This window comes from Apodemus sylvaticus, chromosome 18, assembly GCF_947179515.1.
Source record: "Apodemus sylvaticus chromosome 18, mApoSyl1.1, whole genome shotgun sequence".
NCBI classification, from domain to species: domain Eukaryota; kingdom Metazoa; phylum Chordata; class Mammalia; order Rodentia; family Muridae; genus Apodemus; species Apodemus sylvaticus.
This window is the reverse complement of record NC_067489.1, coordinates 30,689,117-30,714,272: the sequence shown is the minus strand read 5'-3', so window position 1 is coordinate 30,714,272 and position 25,156 is coordinate 30,689,117. Positions and strand designations below refer to the sequence as shown.

The following is a 25,156-nucleotide window of genomic DNA, read 5'->3' as shown; positions in this document are numbered from 1 at the left end:
AGCTAGACACAAAGACTTCACTCTGCATTCCACTCCAAGCTCCTGCCTCCAGGTCTCCTCCCTGCTTGAGCTCTCACATTGACTTCCATCAATGATGAGGGTAATGTGGAAGTGTAAGCCAAATAAACCCTTCCTCCTCAAATTGCTTTGGTCATGGTAACAAAGACATGTACCCTATCACTTAATAGTGTTTGTCTTCTCAGGCATCAATGGGAGAAGAGGCCCTTGGTCCTGTGAAGGCTCGATGTCCCAGTGTAGGGGAATTCGAGGGTGGGGAGGCAGGAGGAGGTGGGTGGGTGAAGGCACACCCTCATAGAAGCAGGGGGATGGGGATGGGGTAGGAAGTTTCTGGGGTGGGGAATCGGGAAAGAAGATAACATTTGAAATATAAATAAAATATCCAATAATAAATAAGGAAATTGAAAAAAAATATAAAGAAGCAGACTTTTATATTTCAGTATGTGTTGAAACCAACAAAGAATGAGGGCATAAATTAATATTTAAGGAAATATATTCTCGGAGTGTGCCTATGCTCTCTGTTAGCTCTCACTGGCATGTTTTTGCCTATAATGGAAAACAAGTTTGATGTGTATTCTGTAATGGCTGGAAGGAGTTCTTTCGAGCATTTCACTGTGGTTTAGCCCGTCTACCTTATAGATCAATTTCATGGTTATATCTAAAACACTGGTCATCAGTAACTCTATTCTGAGTGTATTTTATTCCACTTTTAGTGTGTATTTGTTTTAATTTATAATGATGTTAAATTAATAACTATTGTAAGTAAATAAACATTAAAAGCTTTTGACAAGTAGTTATAACTTTTTATGAGGTAAATGGTCAATACTGCAGAGGCTCTGAGGATCTAGTTCAATGATTCTGCTTGCCTAGCATGCTCCAGGCCTGAGCTCAAACCTCATTCAGTTTAGTTTATTTTTAGTTTTACTCCGAGTGTTGGTGTTTGTGGTCATAGGGTAACTTGAAGGAGACAGATGGTCCTCTCTGCCAACCATGTGGGTTCTAGGCATTCGATATTACGCTGAAGGGAAGACCCACTTCCTCTTGCTCGCCCCAGACAGTGTATATTTTGTTTATTGTGGTTTTCTTTCTCTTTTCCCTCCTTCCCTTCTTCTCTCCTCCCCTCCCTTCCTTTCTCTTTTCCCTTCCTTCCTTCCTTCCTTCCTTCCTTCCTTCCTTCCTTCCTTCCTTCCTTCCTTCCATCCATCCTTCCTTCTGTCCTTCCTTCCTTCCTTCCTTCCTTCCTTCCTTCCTTCCTTCCTTCCTTCCTTCCTTCCTTCCTTCTGTCCTTCCTTGTTTTCTCTCTCCTTCCTTTGAATCAGCTGTGGAGGATGATAGGGGAGGATCAGATAGTCCGACCTCCATTCTGCTTTACAAACATACACACCAGCAAGCAAACAACACCAGATAACACGGATAAGTTTTTCATCACTGGAGCAGAATTCTTTGCCTTTAATGGATAGAAATACTTTCTCGGGGTGATTTAGAAAAAGGGATAAGCAAAATGAAAATTATTTTTTTAAATGTTTCCCATCGGCTTCTGTTTGCAAAAAACTATAAAATGCCTACAAAAGTGAATACACTTTGGATGTTATTTGTACAGTAGTCTGACATTTAACTAATCAGATTTGTCATTTTTAGGTAAATGTTAAATTTGTTTTAAGGAGTCTGGATCTATAACAGAAATAGCAATCGTACTTTATATGGGGTGCCTTCCCAGGTGCACTTGTGATTGTATTTTAACTTTGGGAATGAGACTTGAATGACAGATGCCTAAATGAAATATGTACAGGACCTGGGAAAACATTTGAACTTTTGCATTCAAAGTGAATTTTGCTAAAGCTTGTTTGGCTGAATTAACAAAGTTCAACTGTATTTAACTGCTTGTCAGATCTATAACTAAAGGCTTCTAAGTCATTTAACTTAAAATCTGGCCTTGTTAATTTCTACATTCAGAATAGGTGTCTGAATAACGCTGGAATCTCATTACTCAGTGGTATAAAATCACCATTTGCTTCTTTGCTTTTTTCCTTCTCGTAGTCTGAGGACGGCAGTGTAGCCCATGGTCTCAGCGAGCAGCTGTGGTTTTTTTTTTTTTTTTTTGTTTCCTCTTCTGAATTGTGAGATCCTTGAGGTCAAGTGTATTTTGGTTATCCAGAAAAGGGTTAATTTAATTTTCTTATTTAGATAGGGCCTCCTGCAGCTCAGGCAAGTCTTGAACTTTCTTTGTGGCTGAAGATAGCCTTGAATTCCTGATCTTGAATTACATGCTTGTGCTTCCTACCACATTGGCTCTTAAGAGGGCTTTAAATCATAATGACCGTGTAGTAATAACAATTGAAGTTTATTTTTATTAAGCTCTTTCTGGGCATGGCCTTACCTGAGTATTTTATGTGAATGTTCTAATGTAACCTTAGAATAGTAAGGTGTATTAGATACTGTTACTACCTACTCTGTATTATGTTTTCTTACAATGCTGCTGGGGGTGGTGATGGTGGTGGTGGTGGTGGTGGTGGTGTGTGTGTGTGTTTGTGTGTGTGTGTAATGCTACAGTGTGTTTGCAGAGGTCAGAGAACAGTGGGAGTCAGTTCTCTCTGTGCTTGCTGAGGGTTGAACTCAAGGTCTCAGGCTTTTACCCACTGAGCCTTCTTAGCAGCTGCACACTGAGGAAACTGAGTAGTTTTGAGGAAACTGAGAACTGAAAAGATCTGTAACTTGCTCGACGCTTCATGTACAGCCCATCTAATTCTAAAGCACATGTTTTAAATCACCTCACTGATAGGATCTATTAGCAAATAACAAAGGCTATTTTTCTCTTAAAAGTATTAATTTGATAAGGGTAAAGGCATTACTAGTCAGTTCTTTGAAATGTCAAGATGTTTTGATAGCTGATTATATAACAACCCTTTAAAATGCATTAAGACTCCATTGATCTTGTTTTAGTGTGTGGTGTGGGGCAGAGTGTGTGTGGGGTTATGTTTCTTTTTACTACTTACTTTGCACACAGTGGGAATTAGTTCTTCCCAGACCGTTTTATGTTAGACAATGTGGATGTCATCTTGTCTTCAGTTATTGGCATTTCAGAGGAACTTCCTGTAATATGATATGTGCTTGATTATAGATAAAGACAGACTTAATCTCAGTAGAAATGCGCTATTTGTCTTTGATGATAGCTAATCTATGAGATAAGATTAACATTATTGCCTAAAAGAAATGGGGCAGTTCTTTTTGAAAGGACATTGTTGCAGATGGTTTATAAGTGATAATTTTGGGACAAAGTGACAGTAAGCTATGTATGTCTTTGAGGAATAGTAATGAAAACTGCAATAGAGTGTGTTGTTTGAATTACGATGTAAATAGTTCCTTTATGCTAACCTCTTTTATTAATTTCTCCTCTTGCCTCCTATTCTGAGTTACGAAGTTTGATGTTATCTGGTATTATTTCTGCTTCTTATGGGCATATGTGTTTGAGCCAAATACCTTGATTTGGCTTATTCTTTCTGTAAAACATATGTTCTAATAGAAACAAAACAATATTGTCTTAGATAGCGTTTTTCTCTTTGAACCTTATTTTTCCCTGTATGTTTTCTTTGGTGTAGCTATCACACCCGTTGCTGTTGTGTGTATTTCCCCTGTATGTTTTTTTTTTTTCTTTAGGAATCACACTTGTGGCTGTGGATGAGGCTCACTGCATTTCTGAGTGGGGTCATGATTTTAGAAGTTCATTCAGGACGCTGGGCTCTCTGAAGACAGCACTTCCATTGGTAAGCGTTGCCAGATCTGGTGCCCCACCCCACCCCAGCCTTCTCAGCTGAGGATCGACCCCAGGGCTTCTGCCATCCCACTACACCCCCAACACCAAATTTACTGTCTTGAAGTGACATTTTCATCAGGGCTTTCCAGAATTGGGCAATGTTCAGATAGCTCAGGACTTCTCTATAAACGGGAGAGTTATCGGATGTGAGCAGGGGGCTTATTTAGTTTTTAAAATTCTGAAGTTGGCTTCCTTTTGAGGTTGGCATGTAGCTTATTAAGGGATTTCTTAACAGGAGTGTCTAACCTTTGACCTTGAGTGTCACTCTAGTGTCACTCTAGACCTTGAGTGACACTCTAGTGTCACCTACAAGGTTCATCCTCAAGTACCATGTGTTATTCAAAAACATCAGAAAGGCTGGGCAGTGGTGGCACACGCTTTTAATCCCAGCACTTGGGAGGCAGAGGCAGGTGAATTTCTGAGTTCGGGGCCAGCCTGGTCTACAGAGTGAGTTCCAGGACAGCCAGGGCTACACAGTAAAACCCTGTCTCAAAACCAAAACCAAAACCAAAACCAAAACCAAAACCAAAAAACATCAGGAAGATGTCTCAGTGTTTTAAGTTTGTGCGACTTTGTGTTGTGTCACATTCCTGCTGTCAGGGCACAGGTTGCATGTTCTTCCCTGGGACAAGAGCTGGAAAACCAGTTTTGAACATGCCAGTTAAAAATGGCAGTTACTGTTCCTTAGTGACAGGGGATACTGTTCCAAGAACCCATGGATGCCTGGAAACACCCCCTCAATGTATATTATGCACAGAGGACGAATTTAAAGAATGACTCTCTGTGACAATATGCTATAGCAAAAAAATGACCACAATCATTATTCCTGACTGTGTGGACTGTGATTGAGTAGAGTACTCGGCACCCAACCACAAGCACTTCATGGTCTCGTAACTGAGATGGTTAGTAGATGGCTAATGGGAGAACATGAATTGTGTGGGTACTCTGGACCAAGGGGTCCTTCCTCCATGGGGAGAATGGGGTGACAACATTGTGAGTACAGTGAAGAATTTCATCACCTTACTCAGAATGCTGCATAATTCCAAACATAAATTGCTGGGCGCTGGTGCAGCTCGCCTTTAATCCCAGCACTCAGAAGGCTGAGGCAGGAGGATCTCTGAGTTTGAGGGCAGCCTGGTTTATAGAGTAGGTTCTAGGCTGCCCTGTCTTAGGAGAAAGATAAAGGAAAATATAAGTTGTTTTCACTTTCTTTCTTTCTTTCTTTCTTTCTTTCTTTCTTTCTTTCTTTCTTTCTTTCTTTCTTTCTTTCTTTCTTTCTTTGTTTTTTGGTATAACTTTTTATTTAATATATTCAGACTTGGTTGGTCACAGGCATCTGAAATCGGAAAATGCCATTGTGGATGGAGGGGGCAGGGGTGTAGTGGATGGAGGGGGCAGGGGTGTAGGGATGGAGGGGGTGGGTGTGTAGTATAGTATGGCTTTGACATATAGTTCTTTCATTCTCTTTTCTTAAATAGTACCTAAAAATGTAGTTATTTCTTGTTCCTCACGAACAAAATGGGCGTGGCTGCATCATTTCTACTCATCACAGTGTGTAGGAAACGTTTAGGTTGTTTGTTGGATTTAGGATATTATGAATGAGGACACTGCATATTTGTATATATCCTCAGGGTTCAGGTCTGTGGTTAGAAAGCCTGTGAGTGTAAGTTTTAGTTTCCTGGGATAGATGGCTGGATGGTGGGTTCTGGGTCCAATGGGAAGTCCTGGCTTCATTTGTAGGAAGACCCCTGTGCTACTATCTAGCTGACTGCTCCATTTTGTATCATACCCTCCCCAGCAGCGTAGAAACAATAGCTTCTCTTTCTTGCCATTGTTTTCTCTTACTACTGTGTAGTATTTTAGCTATTATGATACGAGTGGAGTGGTAGCTTGTGTCTCCAATTTGCCTTTCTCTAATAGCTAGTGGTGTTGAACATCTTTTGTGAGCTTCTTATTTGGTTAAATGCCTAGTTTCATCGAGTTGTATTTTTTCTGTTAAGCACCTGGGGAGATGGCAGAGGGGGAGGGAGGGGGAGGGATAAGGAGGGGTGGGGAAGTGGGGGGGACATGTGCTTCTGTTGATGTACCTGTGTGGTTTGCTCTACAGTGCAGCCCCTGTAGAGGGCAGATGTTGATGCTGCCGTCTTCCTCTCTTCCTCTCTACCCTATTTTATGTGAAACACAGTCTCTCAGTAGCCAGGGAGCTTCTCAAGAGCACCAAGGCCCTGGCTTCTTTCTGCTCTGGGACACTGGGGTCCTAAGTGTGCAAGCTGTGCCTGGCTTTTATGTTGGTGCTGGGGATCCACGCTCGGGTCCTAATCCTCACTCACTGAGGAGTCTCCCAGTCCCTCTGTTAACTGCTAGGAATTAAATGTTTATAAATGTCAGTTCTTGGTCAGATATTTCGTTTGTAAATAGTTCTTTATAAATTTTATTTTTCCTCTTATTTCCACAGTCTTTTATAAAGAAAAATTTTAAATTGGATAAAAATCTAGAATATTTCTTTTTCTTTTATGGATTTTGTTTCTTAGTCTCAGATCTTGAAATTTTGTTCCTGTAGTTTTTGCTAAAATGTGAATGATGTAAATTTAGGTTAGAGAGGGTACTGAGATGTCATGGCAGGTAAAGAGCTTGCTCTGCAAGTGTCAAGACGTGAGTTTGAGTCTGTGAAGTACAGTGACATGAGCCTGATCCCACATTATAATGCAGAGGAGACCTCGGACCCCACCCCTCCCCCCAACTGGGTGGAAAGGGGGCTTTTATCTACTTAATTGCTTTTGCCTCTTCGTTGGAAATCTTTTGAAAGTGTTTGTATCAGCCTGTGTTTTGGTCTGTAGTCTGCTGTATTAATTTTGATTGAATTAACAAAGTGACCTATATTTAGGTTCTGGTGATAGAAAGACAGTCGCACAAGCTTCCCAGTTAAATGGGTTAAACCAAGAAAAACATTGATTTTTTTTTTTTTTTGTCCTTTTGGTGAGATTGTCTGACTTAAGTTTCCTTAATCATCAATCTTACATATTAATAGCAAATTGCTATGTTTAAAATTAGTTTTTTCTGTTTGGGTTTTCTCATAAAGATTTGACTGAGCAGTGATTAAGTAAACAAGTCAGCAACAGCAGCAAACCCTTAATGCTACAGCTAGCAGATAGAATATTGAAGGAGGATAAAACTAACAAGTGTACTCTGGAGTCTAAGTATGTATCTTGCCCTGGGTCAGACACTCTTGTCCAAGTTAGCCTTCAGGCCCGTTCATTAAGTTCGCCACTCATAGCATCATAGTTCTTCAGCTGTCAAAGGACAGCACATTTCCCTTGCCTGCTTGCTTTCCCAGCTTGCCCTTCTCCGCAGGCCTCTTCTGTGCCTTTGTACCTTCTTGTTTTGTTAAGGTTGGCATACTGGTACCTGTTTTAGACTTTCTCTCTTCTGTGTTCAAATGCCATCCGATTATGGAGAACCCTCAAATTTACAACTTGGATTAGTTCCACCACGATGTGACTGAGGTCCTCTGCCTGCATGCCAGCACTTGGCATTGCACTGCATTTTGTATAAATTATACATCTTATAGGAGATTTATAGGCTATGTATATACACATAATTGCCAACTTAAAGGTTTGCTGTTTGGGTTCCTAACAGGTATCTCAAACTTAACCCATCGAAACCTGGCTCCTGGTGGTCTTCCCACTCTGACTGCTTTTCCCTGAGACTCTCTCACCTTGTTTGATAGCATCACCAGAGAGTTTTGCTATATAGCCATGACTAAATAGAGATCCTTCTGCCTCAGTGTCCCCAGTGCCTGGATTGGAAGTGTGCACCACTCTGCCTGGTAGCTCTTTCATTTTTACCACTCTGCAGCATACATTTCACCAGTAAGGAAATGCTGCAAGTGATCTTCCAAGTCTATACAGATGCTAATCACTTCTCTTGATTCCTGCCATTTCCCTGGTGCTAGCCTGCATCTTCCATCATGTAGGCTATTATGATAACCTCTTGGGTTCTGTCCTCAGTCTATTTCAATACAGTGTTCAAAGTGATCATTCTGAATCTGCCCCACAGTTCTGTGTCTCTGGCTGCAGTATGCCATTTCACCCAATAAAGGCACAAACTGATGGTATCACATCTCCCTGAGGTTTATGTTACGTAGTTTTTCACTTTCATATCCAAGTGATGGTATCAGATTCTTAATGGAATCCATCATTGAATTAAGCCACTGGGTCAGGTTATAGCCGTCATTATCCAATCACCTCTCAGTGGTTGGGTCTATTACCTGGGAATTCACCCTTCTCTACACAGATAAGCAATTTGTATCTAAACCATAACAAGAGGGAGCTTTTCCTTTTCTTTTGGTTTATAAAAGCAGGGTTAGTGTTTGACTCATAGCAGTTGCTCAATAATTACTTGAATCAATTAATTCTGGTCAGAAAGCTGGGAATTAGGGAAGTAACTTTTAAAACTATAGGTAGTTTTAAAAGAGTTGGGTAATAAATAGCTGTACCATAATATACTGTGCTGATTTCAACATGAATTATTTGAAAGAGACAAGCTATATTTCCTGCCCTTAGGTAGCTAGATAGCGCACAGCCCCTCGAGGGAGTTGAGATCCACATTCAGGAATGTAGAGACAATAGAAGCAAATTGTACATCATGCATGGAATGGTGCAGGCCATACAGAAAGATGAGAGTGCCCATAGCACAGTCACGCATAGGAGGGCATCTTAGTCAGGGCTTCTATTCCTGCACAAACATCCTGACCAAGAAGCAAGTTGGGGAGGAAAGGGTTTATTGAGCTTACACTTCCACACTGCTGTTCATCACTAAAGGAAGTCAGGACTGGAACTCAAGCAGGTCAGGAAGCAGGAGCTGATGCAGAGGCCATGGGGGGATGTCCCTTACTGGCTTGCTTCCCCTGGCTTGCTCAGCCTGCTCTCTTATAGAACCCAAGAATACCAGCCCAGGGATGGTACCACCCATAAGGGGCCCTCCCCTCTTGATCCCTAATTGAGAAAATGCCCCACAGCTGGATCTCATGGAGGCACTTCCCCAACTGAAGCTCCTTTCTCTGTGATAATGCCAGCCTGTGTCAGGTTGACACACAAAACCAGCCAGCACAGAGGGCAAGTGAAGATGTCCCACAGTGCGGGTCACTGAACACGGCTCTGAAGGACTGGTTCCTACTGATTAGGATGATTAATGAGACAGAGTGAGCTGTGGAACTGGAAATCAAGAGCATGCTTTGTAATCCTTTCTTAGGCCTTTGATTTGAGGATTGTGTCAAAGGAGTTTTAAATAATTTAAGCGGTTCTCTAATACTCTTCAGGTGGAATTAAATCTTTTATTATATCTAACTCTGGACATAATGAGATCATTTTCAGTTCTTCCAGTGATGAAACAGCATATTCCTTCCATTGAGAGTCTTGGCAGGTTGTTTCTCTAGCAGTGGCTGTAGATGCTTCCCGCCCCCCTCCCGGGTTTCTAAGAACTGACTCTGTTAGCAGGTGGTCAGAAATGCCACCTGGTGGATATTAGTTTTCTAATTGACCTTGATGTTACTGTTTTGATCCTGTTACACTGGGATTGCTGTTGGATTCACTACACCAAATTAGTATAGCAAATCTAAAAATGCTCGAAATCACCAAACAATTAACACAAAGAACCCATTTGGAAGGTATCACAAGAATGAGCCCAGAGAGGGAACAGCCAGGTGAAAGTTCTGCATAGCCTCAGCGTTTCTATCTAACCAGGAGGACACATTTTTGAAGACTATGAGGTGTATTGACTCTTCCCACTAATTTATCATAAGGACCCACTAAAAAGATCAGAATGGTAGACACTAAGTAACTGGAATAAGAAATTAACTAAAATCTGTGCGCATCATGCAGAGTGTGAAGAAGTTACATGATCCAATTTAGAAAAAGGATAGTTATATATTCTCTCCGCCTTTGTTTCATGGAGTATATAGCTAAGATTCACATAAATGTACAGTGCCATAAGCTTAATCTGCATATTTAATATTTATTAGGTTTTGTTGCTTACTTTGTCAACTACTGGTGTCTCTTACCAAGGAAATCAAGGCTAGCCCACTTAAAGAACTAATTCCTTGTGCTGAGAACTTGATATATGTAGACACCAATATAATTCAGCATGTGACCAGTTTTCTTCTCAAAGGTAAACAGGTTGGGCTATTTATAATTGTTCTGTAGCCACAAAACCGACCTGGAAGTAGCCATCAAATGAGGGTATATGGTCCCATGTGCTATTTGTAAGCATTGTCCTTGACTAAAATTTTAACATTATAAAATGCTGCAGACTTCTGAGGGATCTGTTTCATTCACATTAATTTTCATAACTTGTTTTTTATTCTACTTTTTAGTTGAAAGAGCAATATTCCATACTGTGTCTTTAGAATGTTGTGGTGAGTTTATAATATTTTTCCTGCTAGCAGTCTGCGTGACTGAGGACCTTATAGGAAAAATGAAAAATTTCACTAAAAGATCTAGCAGCCTGTGTAGCTCTGTCTTTGTCATTTTACTTTGTCTTAAGTTGAGCCCTTGCCAGAGTCAGTGGGGAATGCACTAGCATTTGGAATTCTCGACCGTTGAAAGTTCCATGCAGAAAGAAATCTCTTGCGCTGTTTTGTGGCTGCACTAGTTGTAATGGAACCTTTTAAGGTGCTGACTCTATACCCGAATAGCATAAGCACTTAGCATGTTTTTGTATATATGTTCATGTGTGTTATCTGTAGTCCTTGTGTGTATAGAGGCTGCAGGTCATTCTTGGGTATTGTTTCTCAGGTAAAATTCACATTGTCTTTTGGAAACAGGATCTTTCACTGGCCTGGAGCTAGCCAAGCAGGATGGAGTGACCAGCCAGGGAGTCCCAGGGATCTCGATATTTCTTTTATATTTGACCTAAGACCACTGTCCTTTTTCTTCCTTACATATTGTTCAGCCCCTTTGCTTAAGCAAGGGCGGTCTATCAGTAAAGGTCTGGTTTGACAAGTCTCTCCAGGAAGACGGGCTGTTCACTGAGAACATTTACCTGGTGCCAGTATTACAAACTGGAATTTGAAGTGTGCGTCACAACATCTAGATGTGTGTGTGTGTGTGTGTGTGAGTGTACATATATATGCATATATATGATGATGCCAAGCGTCCTGAAGGTGCCGTTTGACGAGTCCCGGTGCTTGGACAACCAGGACGACCCTTCACTGCCCTTGGTGGATACTTGCTGCACACCTCTTGCAATTCTAAGTTTCTCACCGTCAAAGGCCTCTCTCTGAAAGCTTGAGCTGGGATAACAAAAAGCTAGTGTAAACAAGAATGGAATTAACGAAAGCTCCCAGAAAAAACACTTATGCAGAGAATTGAGCCTTTCCTAAGAACTTATTACTTAAAAATATATTCAGATCACTAATGAATGTTGTCAGTAAGCATGAGATAGAAGATTTGATAAGAATTATTAAAGAAGAAAAACTTAGGGAAAATTTAGAAGCTAAGAAGCCATAATTGGATTGCTAGGTTCAACTTTTCAACTTTAGAACCGAGGAACTTGTATGTATAGGGAGAGATGTTGATCATGCAGGTCTGTGACAAGCCTTGGTGCCTTCCTGAAGGCAAAAGTAAGCAGGTTTAGGAAGCCTGGTGTTCTTCCGTTCTTTACAGAACTGTAATAAAGGTAGGGATCTTATTGAAACAAGGGTTCAAGACAGAAACGGAGGAAGGCATCCTGGCTCCATGAACTGCCCGCCTCCTGAACACACTTGTTAGACTAGAGCTTCTCTGATAGAGCACCGTTGCTTAAGCGAGGGGCTGAACAACTCTAAGATTTAAAAAAAAAAAAAGAACGGTGGTCTTATGCCGAATGTAAAAGAAATATAGAGGAAGGAAAGGAAGAATTAAATCAGGCTTAAAGATTGAACTTTTGTAGAAAGCCAAGTTTGATATAATAGGTAGTAGAAAATAACTTTTGCTCAATTAATCTTATTCCAAACTGAAACAGAATCAAATCCAAGTAGTCATCCTGTCTGTAACCACAAGGCTTTACGACACCAATCATAAGGAAGAAGATACTGAGTTTAAAGAAAATTGATAGCTGAGGGGGTTTGCAGCCCCATGGGGGAAGCAGCAGTGTCAACCGGCCCGGACCCTCCGGAGCTCCCGGGGACTGAACCAGCAACCAAAGAGTACACATGGAGGGACCCATGCCTCCGACCGCATGTGTGGCAGCGGATGGCCTTGTCGGACATCGGTGGGAGGAGCGGCCATTGGGTGTTTGCTGCCCCCCCCCCCCCCCCCCGTGTAGGGGAATGCCAGGGCAGGAAAACAGGAGGAGTGGGTGGGTGGGGGAGCACCCTCATAGAGGCAGAGGAAGGGGGGATGGGATAGCAGGTTTCGGAAGGGGAGACCTGGAAAGGGAAAACATTTGAAATGTAAATAAAATATCCATTAAAATACTTTTTAAAAAGAAGATTTTTATCATCATGTTAATTTTGAGTTCTCACAGATTTGCTGTTTGCCTGCTTTGATTCTCTTTCAATATTCTTACATAATCAAGGAAAATTTTAGAAGAAAATATAGTTTGAAAAGCTGCTTAATCAATGAGTAAAAGATTTTATGTATAAATAAAGCCTGAAAGAGACAGACATTGTCAGAGTGGAAACAGCCGTTCTGAGATGTGCTTCCGCTCTGTCCCGTCCCTCATGGAGTGAGTGATTTCCGGTGTCTGCTCCTCCTTCCCTTTGCTGCCCTTGCATCCCCTCTTCTCTAGGCCCCGTCCTCAGCCGAGGCTGGACCCAGCATATATATACATATACACAAAACACAAGACCTGGAATTTAGGTCTTTATGTTTGTACAACAAATGTTTCCAGCTGAGCCAGCCCACTTAGCACATTTTGGTGTCCTGTCACGTTTGATGTTTATGGTTTGATCTACAGCCACTTTATGGAGGTGAGACACTAAATCTATATTATCTTTATTGGTAATATTTATTTTATATTGAACATTTTTATTTTTATTAATTTATATTGTTCAAAATAATGAGTTTCATTATATTTCCATAATGTTAAAGAGCACGGTCCCACAGCTAGTAACTGACAAGGGCAGTCTGACTCAGAGTATCTCCTGCTGTACACAGTTGTCCGATGTTTTTCTATTAGCTTTAGGAAAATGAATTTTATGCGCATTCTCTTACTTTCATGAACATGTTATTTGTCTACTCACACACTATATTTATTCCTTATAAGAAAGCCTAGTCTGTTTTTAAATAAAAGAAAACCTTGTCTTCTTTTTCAAATGGACTATATCATAAAAACTAACTTTACCTACACATGTACTTAAGCAAGGAGTTTCCTACTATGTTTGCAAAGTGTTTGATAAAAACATTTATGACGATGAAAATTCTATGGTCATGTAAGGTTTAAAATGTAAATTCCTAGGGAATTGTAATGCTTCTTTAAAAAATGTTAATTTTTTGTTGTTGTTGTTTTTTGTTTTTGTTTTTGTTTTTTTTTTGTTGTTTTTTTTTTGTTTTTTTTTTTTAGTTTTAGTTTTTGTGTTTTTAGACAGGGTCTCACTGGGAAGCTGGGGACAAACTCCAACCCTGCTCTGTTTTCCTCACCTTCCTGAGTGCTGGGTACAGGAGTGCCACTGCCCTGACAGGGTCCTCTAAACACCCAGGAGTCCTTATTGTCAGGCTTGCGTTGGTTAAGGTATCTTATCTTGACCGTTAAGCAACCACTGCAAAGCTCGATTAGAGAATATGATTTCTTCAAAAACAGGGCTCTGCATGACTTAATCACTACATATAGATTCCCAACATAGAGAACAATCTGATTATTAGCCTGAAGATTGATTTGGGGTTGCATTTTTAAGTGATTTCACAAATTTAAAAATAGGCATTATAAAAAAATGACCCTAAGTACTTAGTTTCATTGAATTAGTTTATTTTTTGTATGACTTTGGCTTCATTTTAATCTAATTAAGTTATTTTAATTGTAAGAGTAGCTGTTTCTTAACTAATCTACTGCTAAGGAGCAGACCCAGGGCCTTGACAGGCTAGTATTTTCCCACTGAGCCATGCCTTTAGCCACTTAACTGTTCCTTTCTGTGTATTACTGAAAACAAGCTTTCTTTTTCTAAGCCAACAAAAATAAATAATGCTTGAAGCTTTGTCTAAATCTATATTATCTTTATTGGTAATATTTATTTTATATTGAACATTTTTATTTTTATTAATTTATATTGTTCAAAATAATGAGTTTCATTATATTTCCATAATGTAGTTAGTGTACTTTGGTCATACTTATTCCCTAAAAGATTGTATTTTGTTTTAATTTTAGGTCAAATTGTATACATATTTCTTTGCAAATTAGCAAACTGCACACACACATTTATACTTAGATACAAGATAAATGCTTAAGTTAGTTTGGTGTTTAATTAGTCACCGTATGTTTTGATAATTTTATTAGGATGTTGTTTCCTCTATCTGTAACAGGTAATAAAATACTTTTAAATAAAATTGAATTCTTAGTGATAGAATAGCTAATGATTTAGAAATAAATTTTAAGGCAGCTTTTTTCCCCATGATAATGAAATGGTACCATGGTTGAGCGTATCTCCATTATAATAGTGATAAAATGTGAGACATTTACATGGGAGGTATTTTGCTCACCTACCTGTGAATTTCTGAATGAAATAGTCATGCTTTTGCTGCCTCCTATTGTGTCTCCTGATTTTGCTGCTCACCCTGTCGAGAACTGCTAGAAAGTAGTCCATGAGTCGGTTGCTTAAAGAATCAGGCAGGCACACGTGTCTCACTTTCTACATACTTGGTTTGCAGTGAGAACTCAGTAAGACTGGAGAGAGGTTGTCACTGCTGTTGGGAGACTAGCTTCCACAGCTGAAAAGCCACATGCCAACATAATTTTGTTTTGTTTTGTTTTTTTGTTTTTTGGATTTGTTTTTTTTCGAGACAGGGTTTCTCTGTTTAGCCCTGGCCGTCCTGGAACTCACCCTGTAGACCTGGGTGGCCTCGAACTCAGAAATCCACCTGTCTCTGCCTCCCAGAGGGCTGGGCTTACAGGCGTGCACCACCGCCCGGCACCAACATAATTTTGAAGAAAGCGTCTCATGAAATAAAAGATGAATTGTTTTATGTAGCTAGGTTATTAAATTATAACCCTGCCAGGTCTTGGGTGAGTTATGGATTATTAAAAAAAACAAGATATAATCTCTGCTTCTATTGGCACTAAGGTAGAAATGGCTAATAAGTAGTTTTAAGTTAGTGAGACAAGATAAATTGCATCAAAATCTTATGGATTTAGTGTTTGATTTACTTAAGTAAAATATAACTTTTCTCTTTACTCAGGCCATGTAGCTTAGTGGTTGAACACTCACTGAGCATGCCCAAGGTCCTAGGTTCCACTCCCAACATGACAAAAAGAGATAAATATTCAAAGAAACCAAAATGATAACGTGTGTCTTAGACATAGTTCTTGTACAGTCCTGCCTGTTGATTTGTCAGAAGACAGTGGAGATCAATGAGCTTCCTGCCTTTTAAAACTCCGTGTGTATTGGATTTCATCCAGGTTCCAGTCATTGCACTCTCTGCTACTGCAAGCTCTTCGATCCAGGAAGACATTATACGTTGCTTAAATTTGAAAGACCCTCAGATCACCTGCACTGGATTTGATCGACCAAATCTGTACTTAGAAGTTGGACGGAAAACAGGCAATATCCTTCAGGATCTAAAGCCATTTCTCATCCGAAAGACAAGGTAAAGATAGAACACTAGATGAAATTATTTTTAAAGAAGTTATTTTATTTTCCTCTATTTCTTTTTTGACATATATTTAATGTTTTAAATCTTATATAGCCTTGGTTCAAATTAAGTATAATACTACACAATAAATTCAGTGACCTAGATTAAAGCACATATACAAATATTTCCATTCATTCTTTTAGAATTTCATATAACATAGTTTGATCATATTCACCCCTTATTATTCTCCCTGCTTCTCCCAGATCCATCCTATCTCTTCACTGCGCCCCAACTTTACTCCATCTTTCATTTGTAAATAACACATTAGCTCTCATTTGTGCTGTCCACATGCTTCTGGGTAGAGGGCATCCACGGCTGTATGGACAGCTGGTGAGGAGCTGTAGCCCTAACGGAAGCTAACTCTCCCTCTCCCAGAAGCAAGCTATCAGCTGTCTGCTGTCCACCCTTCCGCTTGGGGTGGGGGCTCGGTCTAATGCAGACAATCATAACTACTCAGAGTTCAGGAGCCCAGTGGTTCTGCCATGACCAGGAGACATGGCTTTGCTCCGGTTTTCTCTGACCATTGGCCCTTATGTTCTGTTTGTCCACTCTCCCATGGTGTTCAAAGCATTTATATTTGGCAAGGGCAGACGAGAGGTGGCCAGGAACTAATTCTTCTGGTATTGTTTTTCTTTCCTATTGTTATTCAAATAGGATATTTTTTTTTAATAATTTACAACTAAATGAACAAACATGACATGAACATTTCTTGTGAGTTCTGTCTGCTTTACTAATTAGATGATCTACCTCTGTTGGGGGGACTCTTTTAATAGTCTGTATAGAGTCTGTACACGTCCAAGGACTGTCCTAGATGCTTTATACAAGTGGTCTAGTCAAATCCTCTAGCATAAGGAAGTACTATGTATGTCTGTATCTTACTATGAAACTGTCCACAGGACTTCTAAGATTTGTATTTTTAAATATACTTTGTTTTATTTTGTATGGTAAGAACCTTTCTAATGCCATATTCTCTGTCCTGCCTGCCGAGTAAAAAGTTATTTTCATTACACTAAGTATTCTGAATAAAGCAAAATAATTTTCTCCTACCAATACCAATACAAACCAAATCCAGGTGAGTAAGCACTTGGAGCATTGTTAGTGTTTCCCTCTTCCAGATGGGACACAGATGGAGACAGACCCTAGGTTAAGAAAGGGCTGGTTCTTGTTGTGGATATTAGGGAGTAATTTAAGAAACACCTGAGCAATGCTTGCTATTCGACTAGAATAGGAATATGATGAACATATTGATAGGGTTTTGCTGCTCCAGCTGCCTCCTTGAACCTGCTGTCGCATGGTCCTTTCCAGTAGAGGGAAAGTTCTCTTGTCACAGTCTTATTCTAACTTAGTCTTATTCTTAACTGGATGTTTCTACTCTCAGGTCATTACCTAACCCTAAATCTTGGGTTCAATACACATTTTTTTTAATATCTATGGCTAATTTTTATAGTGATGCTCTCCTTTCTTAAAGATATATATATCAATATATATAATATATTTAAAGTGACTTCCCCCATCTTCTTTTGTGATGTTGTATTTTCCTATTTTTTGTATCATTTGCATCTTATGCAAATGCCTTCTTCCCATGTTTATATTGATTCTGGCAATGGTGGTTTATTTTTAGCCCAGATTTCTCTGCTCTCTCATAGCACAGCTCTACCCTTGGTGCTGCTTGCCGTATTCTTCCACGGATAACCTTCAGGTTTATCACCTACAGACAGAGCCTGAAACCTTGGAGTAAAATTTTTTCTTTGAACCTTGTATAATATTTGATGCAACAATGAAATTATTCTCTTATCTCTTAAATAAGAAAAGACTAATCTATTGTGCTGCCTTTCTAGACATATTTTTATCCATACCTTGTAAGTTTTTAAATCAATATTTTCTAAAACAATATTTCTTGTTTTAACTTCAATTTGGACCAATATTGCATGCCAGAGTTGCATTCACACAGTACATTTCCACATTTGTCTCTCCAGAATGTTTTGGAGTTTCAGGGAGTTCAAGTGTTTTTCCGTCTGCTGACTTCTTTTTAGTAGAAAGTAATGATTATGACAGATGAATCTCCAGCTGCGATAAAACATACATGTAACAGGTGTGTTTGCTTTCTCTGTCACCCTACCTCTTCCCCGCCTCTCCACAGTTCTGTCTGGGAATTTGAAGGTCCAACCATCATCTATTGTCCTTCGAGAAAAATGACAGAACAGGTTACTGCTGAACTTGAGAAACTGAACTTAACCTGTAAAGCATACCACGCCGGCATGAAAATTAGCGAAAGGAAGGACATTCACCATCGGTTCCTGAGAGATGAAATCCAGGTGTGTGGGCCAACTGTCTTTCTTTGAACTCTTCACAGGAAGTATACATATCTGTCAAACATTTATGTACCAGATTTTCTTTTAAAATTTTTGTTGTATTAAGCACAGTGTCACCATTCTGATAAGGGTAATCACTGTATAGTGAAAATGGATGTAATAAACCCTACAGCTTAATAATTTAAATAGCAAATAGCATCTGTTACTGGGCTCCACAGAGAAGCAGCACCGGCCTTGTCAGGGTAGGTTTTGTAATGAGAGTGCCCATCGAAGAAGCTGAAATCTGAGGAGTCTTAGGTGTGTCAAGTTTACCAGGTCAGTAGGTAAGGAGGGCAAAGGAATTGGCTATAGAGTCCCGGGAAGGAACAGCAGCAGATGCAGATACACTGTCACATGAGTGCATCCTGGGCTCGGAGAGGAAGAGTCTGAAGTGGTCAGAGGGGAAGATGAGTGGTAGGAGTGGCACAGTCAGGGGACACTGAGAGAAGGTTAGACCCTCACAGGACGGCTGCATTGGGTGGTTGGCTAGCTTAAAGAGAAGGGTCCGTGGGTACCGGTGCTTACCTCCACCCGAAAGCATCTATTGTTGCCCTTCTGTGCTTTCCTATGGTAGGAACAGCTCTAATGCTTACGAGAGACTTTTGTGCACATTTATTAATACTTTTATTATTTCAGAGACAGGGTACTTTGTTGGATGCATCTGGCTTACTGCCTGTCTTAGGTACTTTTTTGTTGTGCTACTTACAGGCACAGGGCAATTTGCAGAAGAAATAGTTTATCGGGGCCTACAGATTCAGAGAGGGAGTCTGTGGTCACTGTGGGGAGTGGGTAGCAAGCAGGCAGGCGTGCTGGGGCAGGAGCTGACCGCTTAGGCACCATGCAGAGAGAGCTGGCTGGAGGCCCGGGCCTTTGAACCCTCCAGGCCAGCTTAAAGCTCACCCTTCCCAGCAGGACACACTCCCTCCTTCTTCTCAAACAGCTCTCCGGCCTTTGGATCAATATTCAAACATGTGAACCTACCACACTGACACTCTGTAACTTGATTGAAGCATTACTATTTTTAAAAGATGGCTTAATAATCTTTAGTGATCTTTCATGATAGTTAATTTTTGAAGGTTATCTATGTACCTACCTACCTACCTATATTTGTGCAGGCCCTGCTGAATTTTCTCTTTCTAGTGCAGAAAGTCAGTCATTTGAATCTATATTATAGAGATTAAAGTTTATATGAATAGTTGCATTCTAGGTAATATGAGGTAGTGTTTTATCTAGCAGCTGGCCCTGTAGAATCCTTTCCTGTTCATAATTCAAAAGCTTCGCTGCGTCAGAACTGTTCCCTTTCTTAGCATGGTGAAACACGTTATCGTCAGTATAGAAATCCCTGGACCCTCAGAACTGATTACTTTTTATTGAGGGTTTGTTGAATGCCTTCTGAATTCGTAAGTGTAATGACTTCTAAATAGCTACCTTCCCACGATTTTACAATGGATTTTTACAGCAGGCACAGAGGCTGACCTCTGTAACTCTTAACATTTTAGACTGATGCTTAGAACTATTTTCTGTTTTATAATTTTGGGATTTCCTTTATCTAGCATATACTCAAATCCCACATTCATTCAGCTTTCGGTGATTTGTTTATAACTGTCCATTCTCAAATTTTATCTCAACCCTTAGTTTCATCCTTCCTACATCTGCCATTTTGAGGTGGCTTTTTAAAAAAATGAAACGATGACTAGCTTATTGGTAAAATAGCTTTCATTTATATATAAACGTTTATAGGGGTAGTGTGAAAATCTGGGCAGTAGATGAGTTAACGTCCAATGAAGGAAATTCCAGTGAAGCCTGAAATTCTGTTGGTTACTAACTGCCGGCTGGGTGGGGCTTCTTCCCCAAGCTTTTGCTTTCCACATCCGAGCCGTTATCCCCGCTCTCTCCATCCTTTGCGTGCTCTGGTTTGTTTAGGATCTTCTGTTGTTTTTGCTTCCTGTGATCGTCCTTCCTCCTTTCTCTCATTCTCCTGGGCTGTCCCAGAACATCCGACATTAATAACACTTATATTTTACTGCTGTATGTCTCCCCTCCCCCTCCCAAGCCTTTGCTCTGATTCTGGAGATTTTTTTTTTTTTTTTGCTCTACCCTGACACAACTTACTTATACTACCTTAGTTTATTGTCAGTTTTTATGATTCTCTACTGACTCCCCACTAAAAATGCTGCAAGTCCCCCGGCCTTTCGTCTGTGTTCCTGCCCTTTCCCTCCCATGTGTGCAGCCCTGTGTGCAGCCCTGGACCCCTTCCCTTCCCTGTTGGTTTATATCTTAATTCTGCTTAAGTGTCATATGGTTATCAACTTAAGCATCTTACCTTTAGTTCTTATAATATATGGTTATAGTTCTTGCATATATTTTTGTATTCTTGTTATTAAAGGTTTTTTTTTTTTCCTGGTGCTCATCCCTGGTTCTCCTGTGAGTTTTTTCCAACAATATAAACTGTATTTTGGTAGGTTCATTCACATTGGGTCACTTGACAGTTTTATCCTCTTGGTATTGCACCTGTCTTAGCGAAGCTTCATTGGCTGCACTCCACTGCAGTAGTGAATGGTATTATACTTAGCATAATGCATTCTGTCATCAGGAGAGGACACTTGAAACTTGATAATAATACAAAAACAAAAACAAAAACAAACAAACAAAAAAAACCTGTTCCTCATAGCTTTAGGTATCCAGAGAAACTCCTTTATTTGCTCCTATAGACATGAACACAGATCACATTTTATGATCACTAACCTCTAGTCTGTATTTGGGTAGACTTTCTTTTTAGTCTGTAAGTAAAGTTATAATTAATTTAGTTTTATATTGGTGAGAAAGCTGTTGTTTTATTTTGTAAATTTTAGTTGTGTTGAAATGTGATGTTTTACTTTGTGTTGTTGTTCATTCACAGTGTGTTGTAGCTACTGTAGCTTTTGGGATGGGCATTAATAAAGCTGACATTCGCAAAGTTATTCACTATGGTGCACCTAAGGAAATGGAATCCTACTACCAGGAAATTGGTAGAGCTGGCCGTGATGGACTTCAGAGTTCCTGTCACTTGCTCTGGGCTCCAGCAGACTTTAACACAACCAGGTATAAATGCTTATTGTTTCCACCTCACAAATTCCTTTTCGGGACTATTGGTTATATAGCACAGGTCTTATGGTATACTGTCCTATTGTACAGCAGTGAGCAGCTCCCACACTTTAATTCCTCTGGTGATATGGTTCCAGTTTTAGTTAAGTAGGTAACATGTATACAGTGCTATAATGGTGGTTATTCTAAAAGATGTATGTATTTCTTGTTTAACTCTCTTAACTGTTTTTTCCGTGATTAGTTCCATAAGTGCATGCCACTGCTCATAGACTGAAAAATCACCTTGTTGATAGTGCCTAAATAACCATGTAACAGTGTATTGACAGAGTGCTGTCATAAGATAGTATATGTTCATGGTTTAAATTCAAGAAAAGGAAAGCTACCTACTTAATCCTAACTAAGTTGTCACTTATGTCCTGTTAGATTATATTAGAAACAACAGCTTCAATTTCCAAAATTGTAGGGACACTGTTTACCAGTTAACTCTAGGGAACCGGGGAAAGAGGTCAGTACAGCTCAACCAGTGAAGCTGCCAACATCACGGACCTTTCGGTGCTCCTCCAGGTTGACGAGTATGCTAGGCACTGGTAGCTGCAAGAGTAGGATTAGGTAAGTAAAAAGGGTTGTTATAAAATCTAAGATCTTTCTACAATAGTCAATATATTTTACTTTGTAATACGTAGAGTTGAACTCTGGTCCCCTGAAAGCAAGCATTCTTAGTCACTGAGCCATCTCTCCAGACCGTGCGCCAGTCTTTATCAAGCCTTTTAAAAACGAAGTTAAAGTAAGTTGGATAGAACACATCCATGCAAGCTACTATTAAATTTGGAATATATCAAATGTCACTTGGTTAAGACCAGGTCTTATTTTATTTGTGCATTATGCTAACATGCTGGAAACATTATAGGCCTGAGCTGTATAATGGAATCCCACTAGTAGATATAGTTATGGTTTATGTGGATTTTGAAAGATATGCTGAGTGGTTTATCTCATTAAGATTGATCAGGAAATAATAGTTGTGCCATAATACCCATGTAATTGTTACTTAGTATCCATGGTGATTGATTCTGAGTCCCTTAAGATACAAAAGAAAAAAAAAATCTCCCTATGCTTGAGGTTCTTATACAAAGCTATGTAGTAGTTGTATACAGGCCATGTATTCTCCTATATACGTTCTTCCTAGCTCACATATAACATCTATTATAAAGTAATTGATGTGTAAATATTTAGCTTTACACTGTAATGGTTAGGGAATAATGACAAGAAAATTGTCTCCATGTGTTTAGTGCAGATGCAGCTACTATAAGCCCAATTGGGGGTTAACATGGGGTTGACTGACTCTCAAGTGCTGAGTTAGTGGGTGCAGAGCCGAGATACTTGATCTTTTAATACAGATAGGCTACTCTGTTTCGGAGACAAAGGAGAAAAATCTGTAGAAGGATAAATGGGATAGAGTAAAGATTAAGGGTAAGTTTGTACCATCAAGATTTTGAACCAGAAGAAAACCGTAGGTTGCTGGGTCTCAGCTGTAAGGGTCACTGTAACTAATAAAGTTTAGTCTCTTGTATGCTAAAATTCTCTGATAGGGAAGAAACTTGTCTGAGGGACAGTTTTGGAGGGCTGAGCTGTCCTTTGAAAGCCAGTGGGAGTAGATAAAGATTCATACTGGAGTGATAGGGATGAAGGTTCATACTGGAGTGATGGGGAGGAAGATTTACACTGGAGTGATGGGGATGAAGACTCCCACTGGAGTGATGGGGAGGAAGATTCACACTGAAGTGATGGGGAGGAAGACTCCCACTGGAGTGATGGGGAGGAAGATTCACACTGGAGTGATGGGGATGAAGACTCCCACTGGAGTGATGGGGATGAAGGTTCACACTGGAGTGATGGGGAGGAAGACTCCCACTGGAGTGATGGGGAGGAAGATTCACACTGAAGTGATGGGGAGGAAGACTCCCACTGGAGTGATGGGGAGGAAGATTCACACGGAGTGATGGGGATGAAGACTCCCACTGGAGTGATGGGGATGAAGATTCACACTGGAGTGATGGGGAGGAAGACTCCCACTGGAGTGATGGGGAGGAAGATTCACACTGGAGTGATGGGGAGGAAGACTCCCACTGGAGTGATGGGGAGGAAGACTCCCACTGGAGTGATGGGGAGGAAGATTCACACTGGAGTGATGGGGAGGAAGACTCCCACTGGAGTGATGGGGATGAAGGCTCCCACTGGAGTGATGGGGATGAAGATTCACACTGGAGTGATGGGGAGGAAGGCTCCCACTGGAGTGATGGGGAGGAAGACTCCCACTGGAGTGATGGGGAGGAAGACTACCACTGAAGTGATAGGGATGAAGGCTCCCACTGGAGTGATGGGGATGAAGATTCACACTGGAGTGATGGGGATGAAGACTCCCACTGGAGTGATGAGGAAGAAGACTCCCACTGGAGTGATGGGGATGAAGGTTCCTACTGGAGTGATGGGGATGAAGGTTCACACTGGAGTGATGGGGATGAAGATTCACACTGGAGTGATGGGGATGAAGGTTCACACTGGAGTGATGGGGATGAAGACTCCCACTGGAGTGATGGGGAGGAAGACTCCCACTGGAGTGATGGGGAGGAAGACTCCCACTGGAGTGATGGGGAGGAAGACTCCCACTGGAGTGATAGGGATGAAGACTCACACTGGAGTGATGGGGAGGAAGACTCCCACTGGAGTGATAGGGATGAAGACTCACACTGGAGTGATGGGGATGAAGACTCCCACTGGAGTGATGGGGATGAAGATTCACACTGGAGTGATGGGGAGGAAGGCTTCCACTGGAGTGATGGGGAGGAAGACTCCCACTGGAGTGATAGGGATGAAGGCTCCCACTGGAGTGATGGGGAGGAAGACTCCCACTGGAGTGATAGGGATGAAGGCTCCCACTGGAGTGATGGGGATGAAGATTCACACTGGAGTGATGGGGATGAAGACTCCCACTAGAGTGATGAGGAGGAAGACTCCCACTGGAGTGATGGGGATGAAGGTTCCTACTGGAGTGATGGGGATGAAGGTTCACACTGGAGTGATGGGGATGAAGGTTCACACTGGAGTGATGGGGAGGAAGACTCCCACTGGAGTGATGGGGAGGAAGATTCACACTGGAGTGATGGGGAGGAAGATTCACACTGGAATGATGGGGAGGAAGATTCACACTGGAGTGATGGGGAGGAAGGTTCACACTGGAGTGATGGGTATGAAGGTTCACACTGGAGTGATGGAGATGAAGGTTCACACTGGAGTGATGGGGATGAAGGTTCACATTGGAGTGATGGGGATGAAGGTTCACACTGGAGTGATGGAGATGAAGGATCATACGGAGTAATGAGCTTCTTTCAGTTTTTCTTACATAGATATTTTAACTTTCTCAGAAAACAACTATTATAATAAAAGATGAATTTTCTGTGAAAAGTCCAGGATCCATGTATTAGAAGGCTTACTAGAAACTGTGATGAGTGAGGTCTGTAAATTAAAATGGAAACCTTCAAAGTTATCAATGGAACTCTTTTGTCCAGGGCATGACTAGGAAGAATGCAGGCATTTGGGGATTAGAAATATTTTTATTGTTATTCAGTGGGGATCATATAGGTTAAAAACAAAATAATAAAATTGACAGTATAATTTTAAATATTCTTGTAATTTTTTTCAATTGGCAGAAATCACCTTATTGAGATTCACAATGAAAAGTTCCGGTTGTATAAATTAAAGATGATGGTAAAGATGGAAAAATACCTTCATTCCAGCCAGTGTAGGCGACAGTACGTATTATTTGCTTTTATCAATTAGAAGTGTAGGTCTTTAGATGGTACTTTATAAAAAGTTAATTTAAAGTGTTTTTAAAGACTATTTGCTGTATGCATGCTGAACTTTGGGGCAGGTATATTTCTGTTTAAACAAATTAATAAGAAATAATAGTGCAAGAGCCAGGCATGGTGGCACATGCCTGTAATCCCAGCATTCTGGAGGCAGAGGCGGGCGGATTTCTGAATTCGAGGCCAGCCTGGTCTCCAGAGTGAGTTCCAGGA

General features: G+C 40.6%; 1 protein-coding gene across 8 annotated transcripts in view; it reads left to right on the top strand.

The window, feature by feature from the left end:
- Positions 1-25,156, top strand: part of Wrn (WRN RecQ like helicase) — a 134,141-nt gene that overhangs the window by 65,353 nt on the left and 43,632 nt on the right. For 6 of the 8 annotated variants that reach the window (XM_052162536.1, XM_052162537.1, XM_052162541.1 and 3 more), the window contains 6 exons: positions 3,673-3,779; positions 15,416-15,603; positions 17,789-17,963; positions 20,899-21,080; positions 21,648-21,692; positions 24,788-24,889. In XM_052162536.1, the coding sequence (XP_052018496.1) occupies positions 3,673-3,779; positions 15,416-15,603; positions 17,789-17,963; positions 20,899-21,080; positions 21,648-21,692; positions 24,788-24,889 (799 nt within the window). The remainder of the gene's footprint in view (positions 1-3,672; positions 3,780-15,415; positions 15,604-17,788; positions 17,964-20,898; positions 21,081-21,647; positions 21,693-24,787; positions 24,890-25,156) is intronic. The other 2 variants (XM_052162538.1, XM_052162540.1) reach the window with 1 other exon arrangement.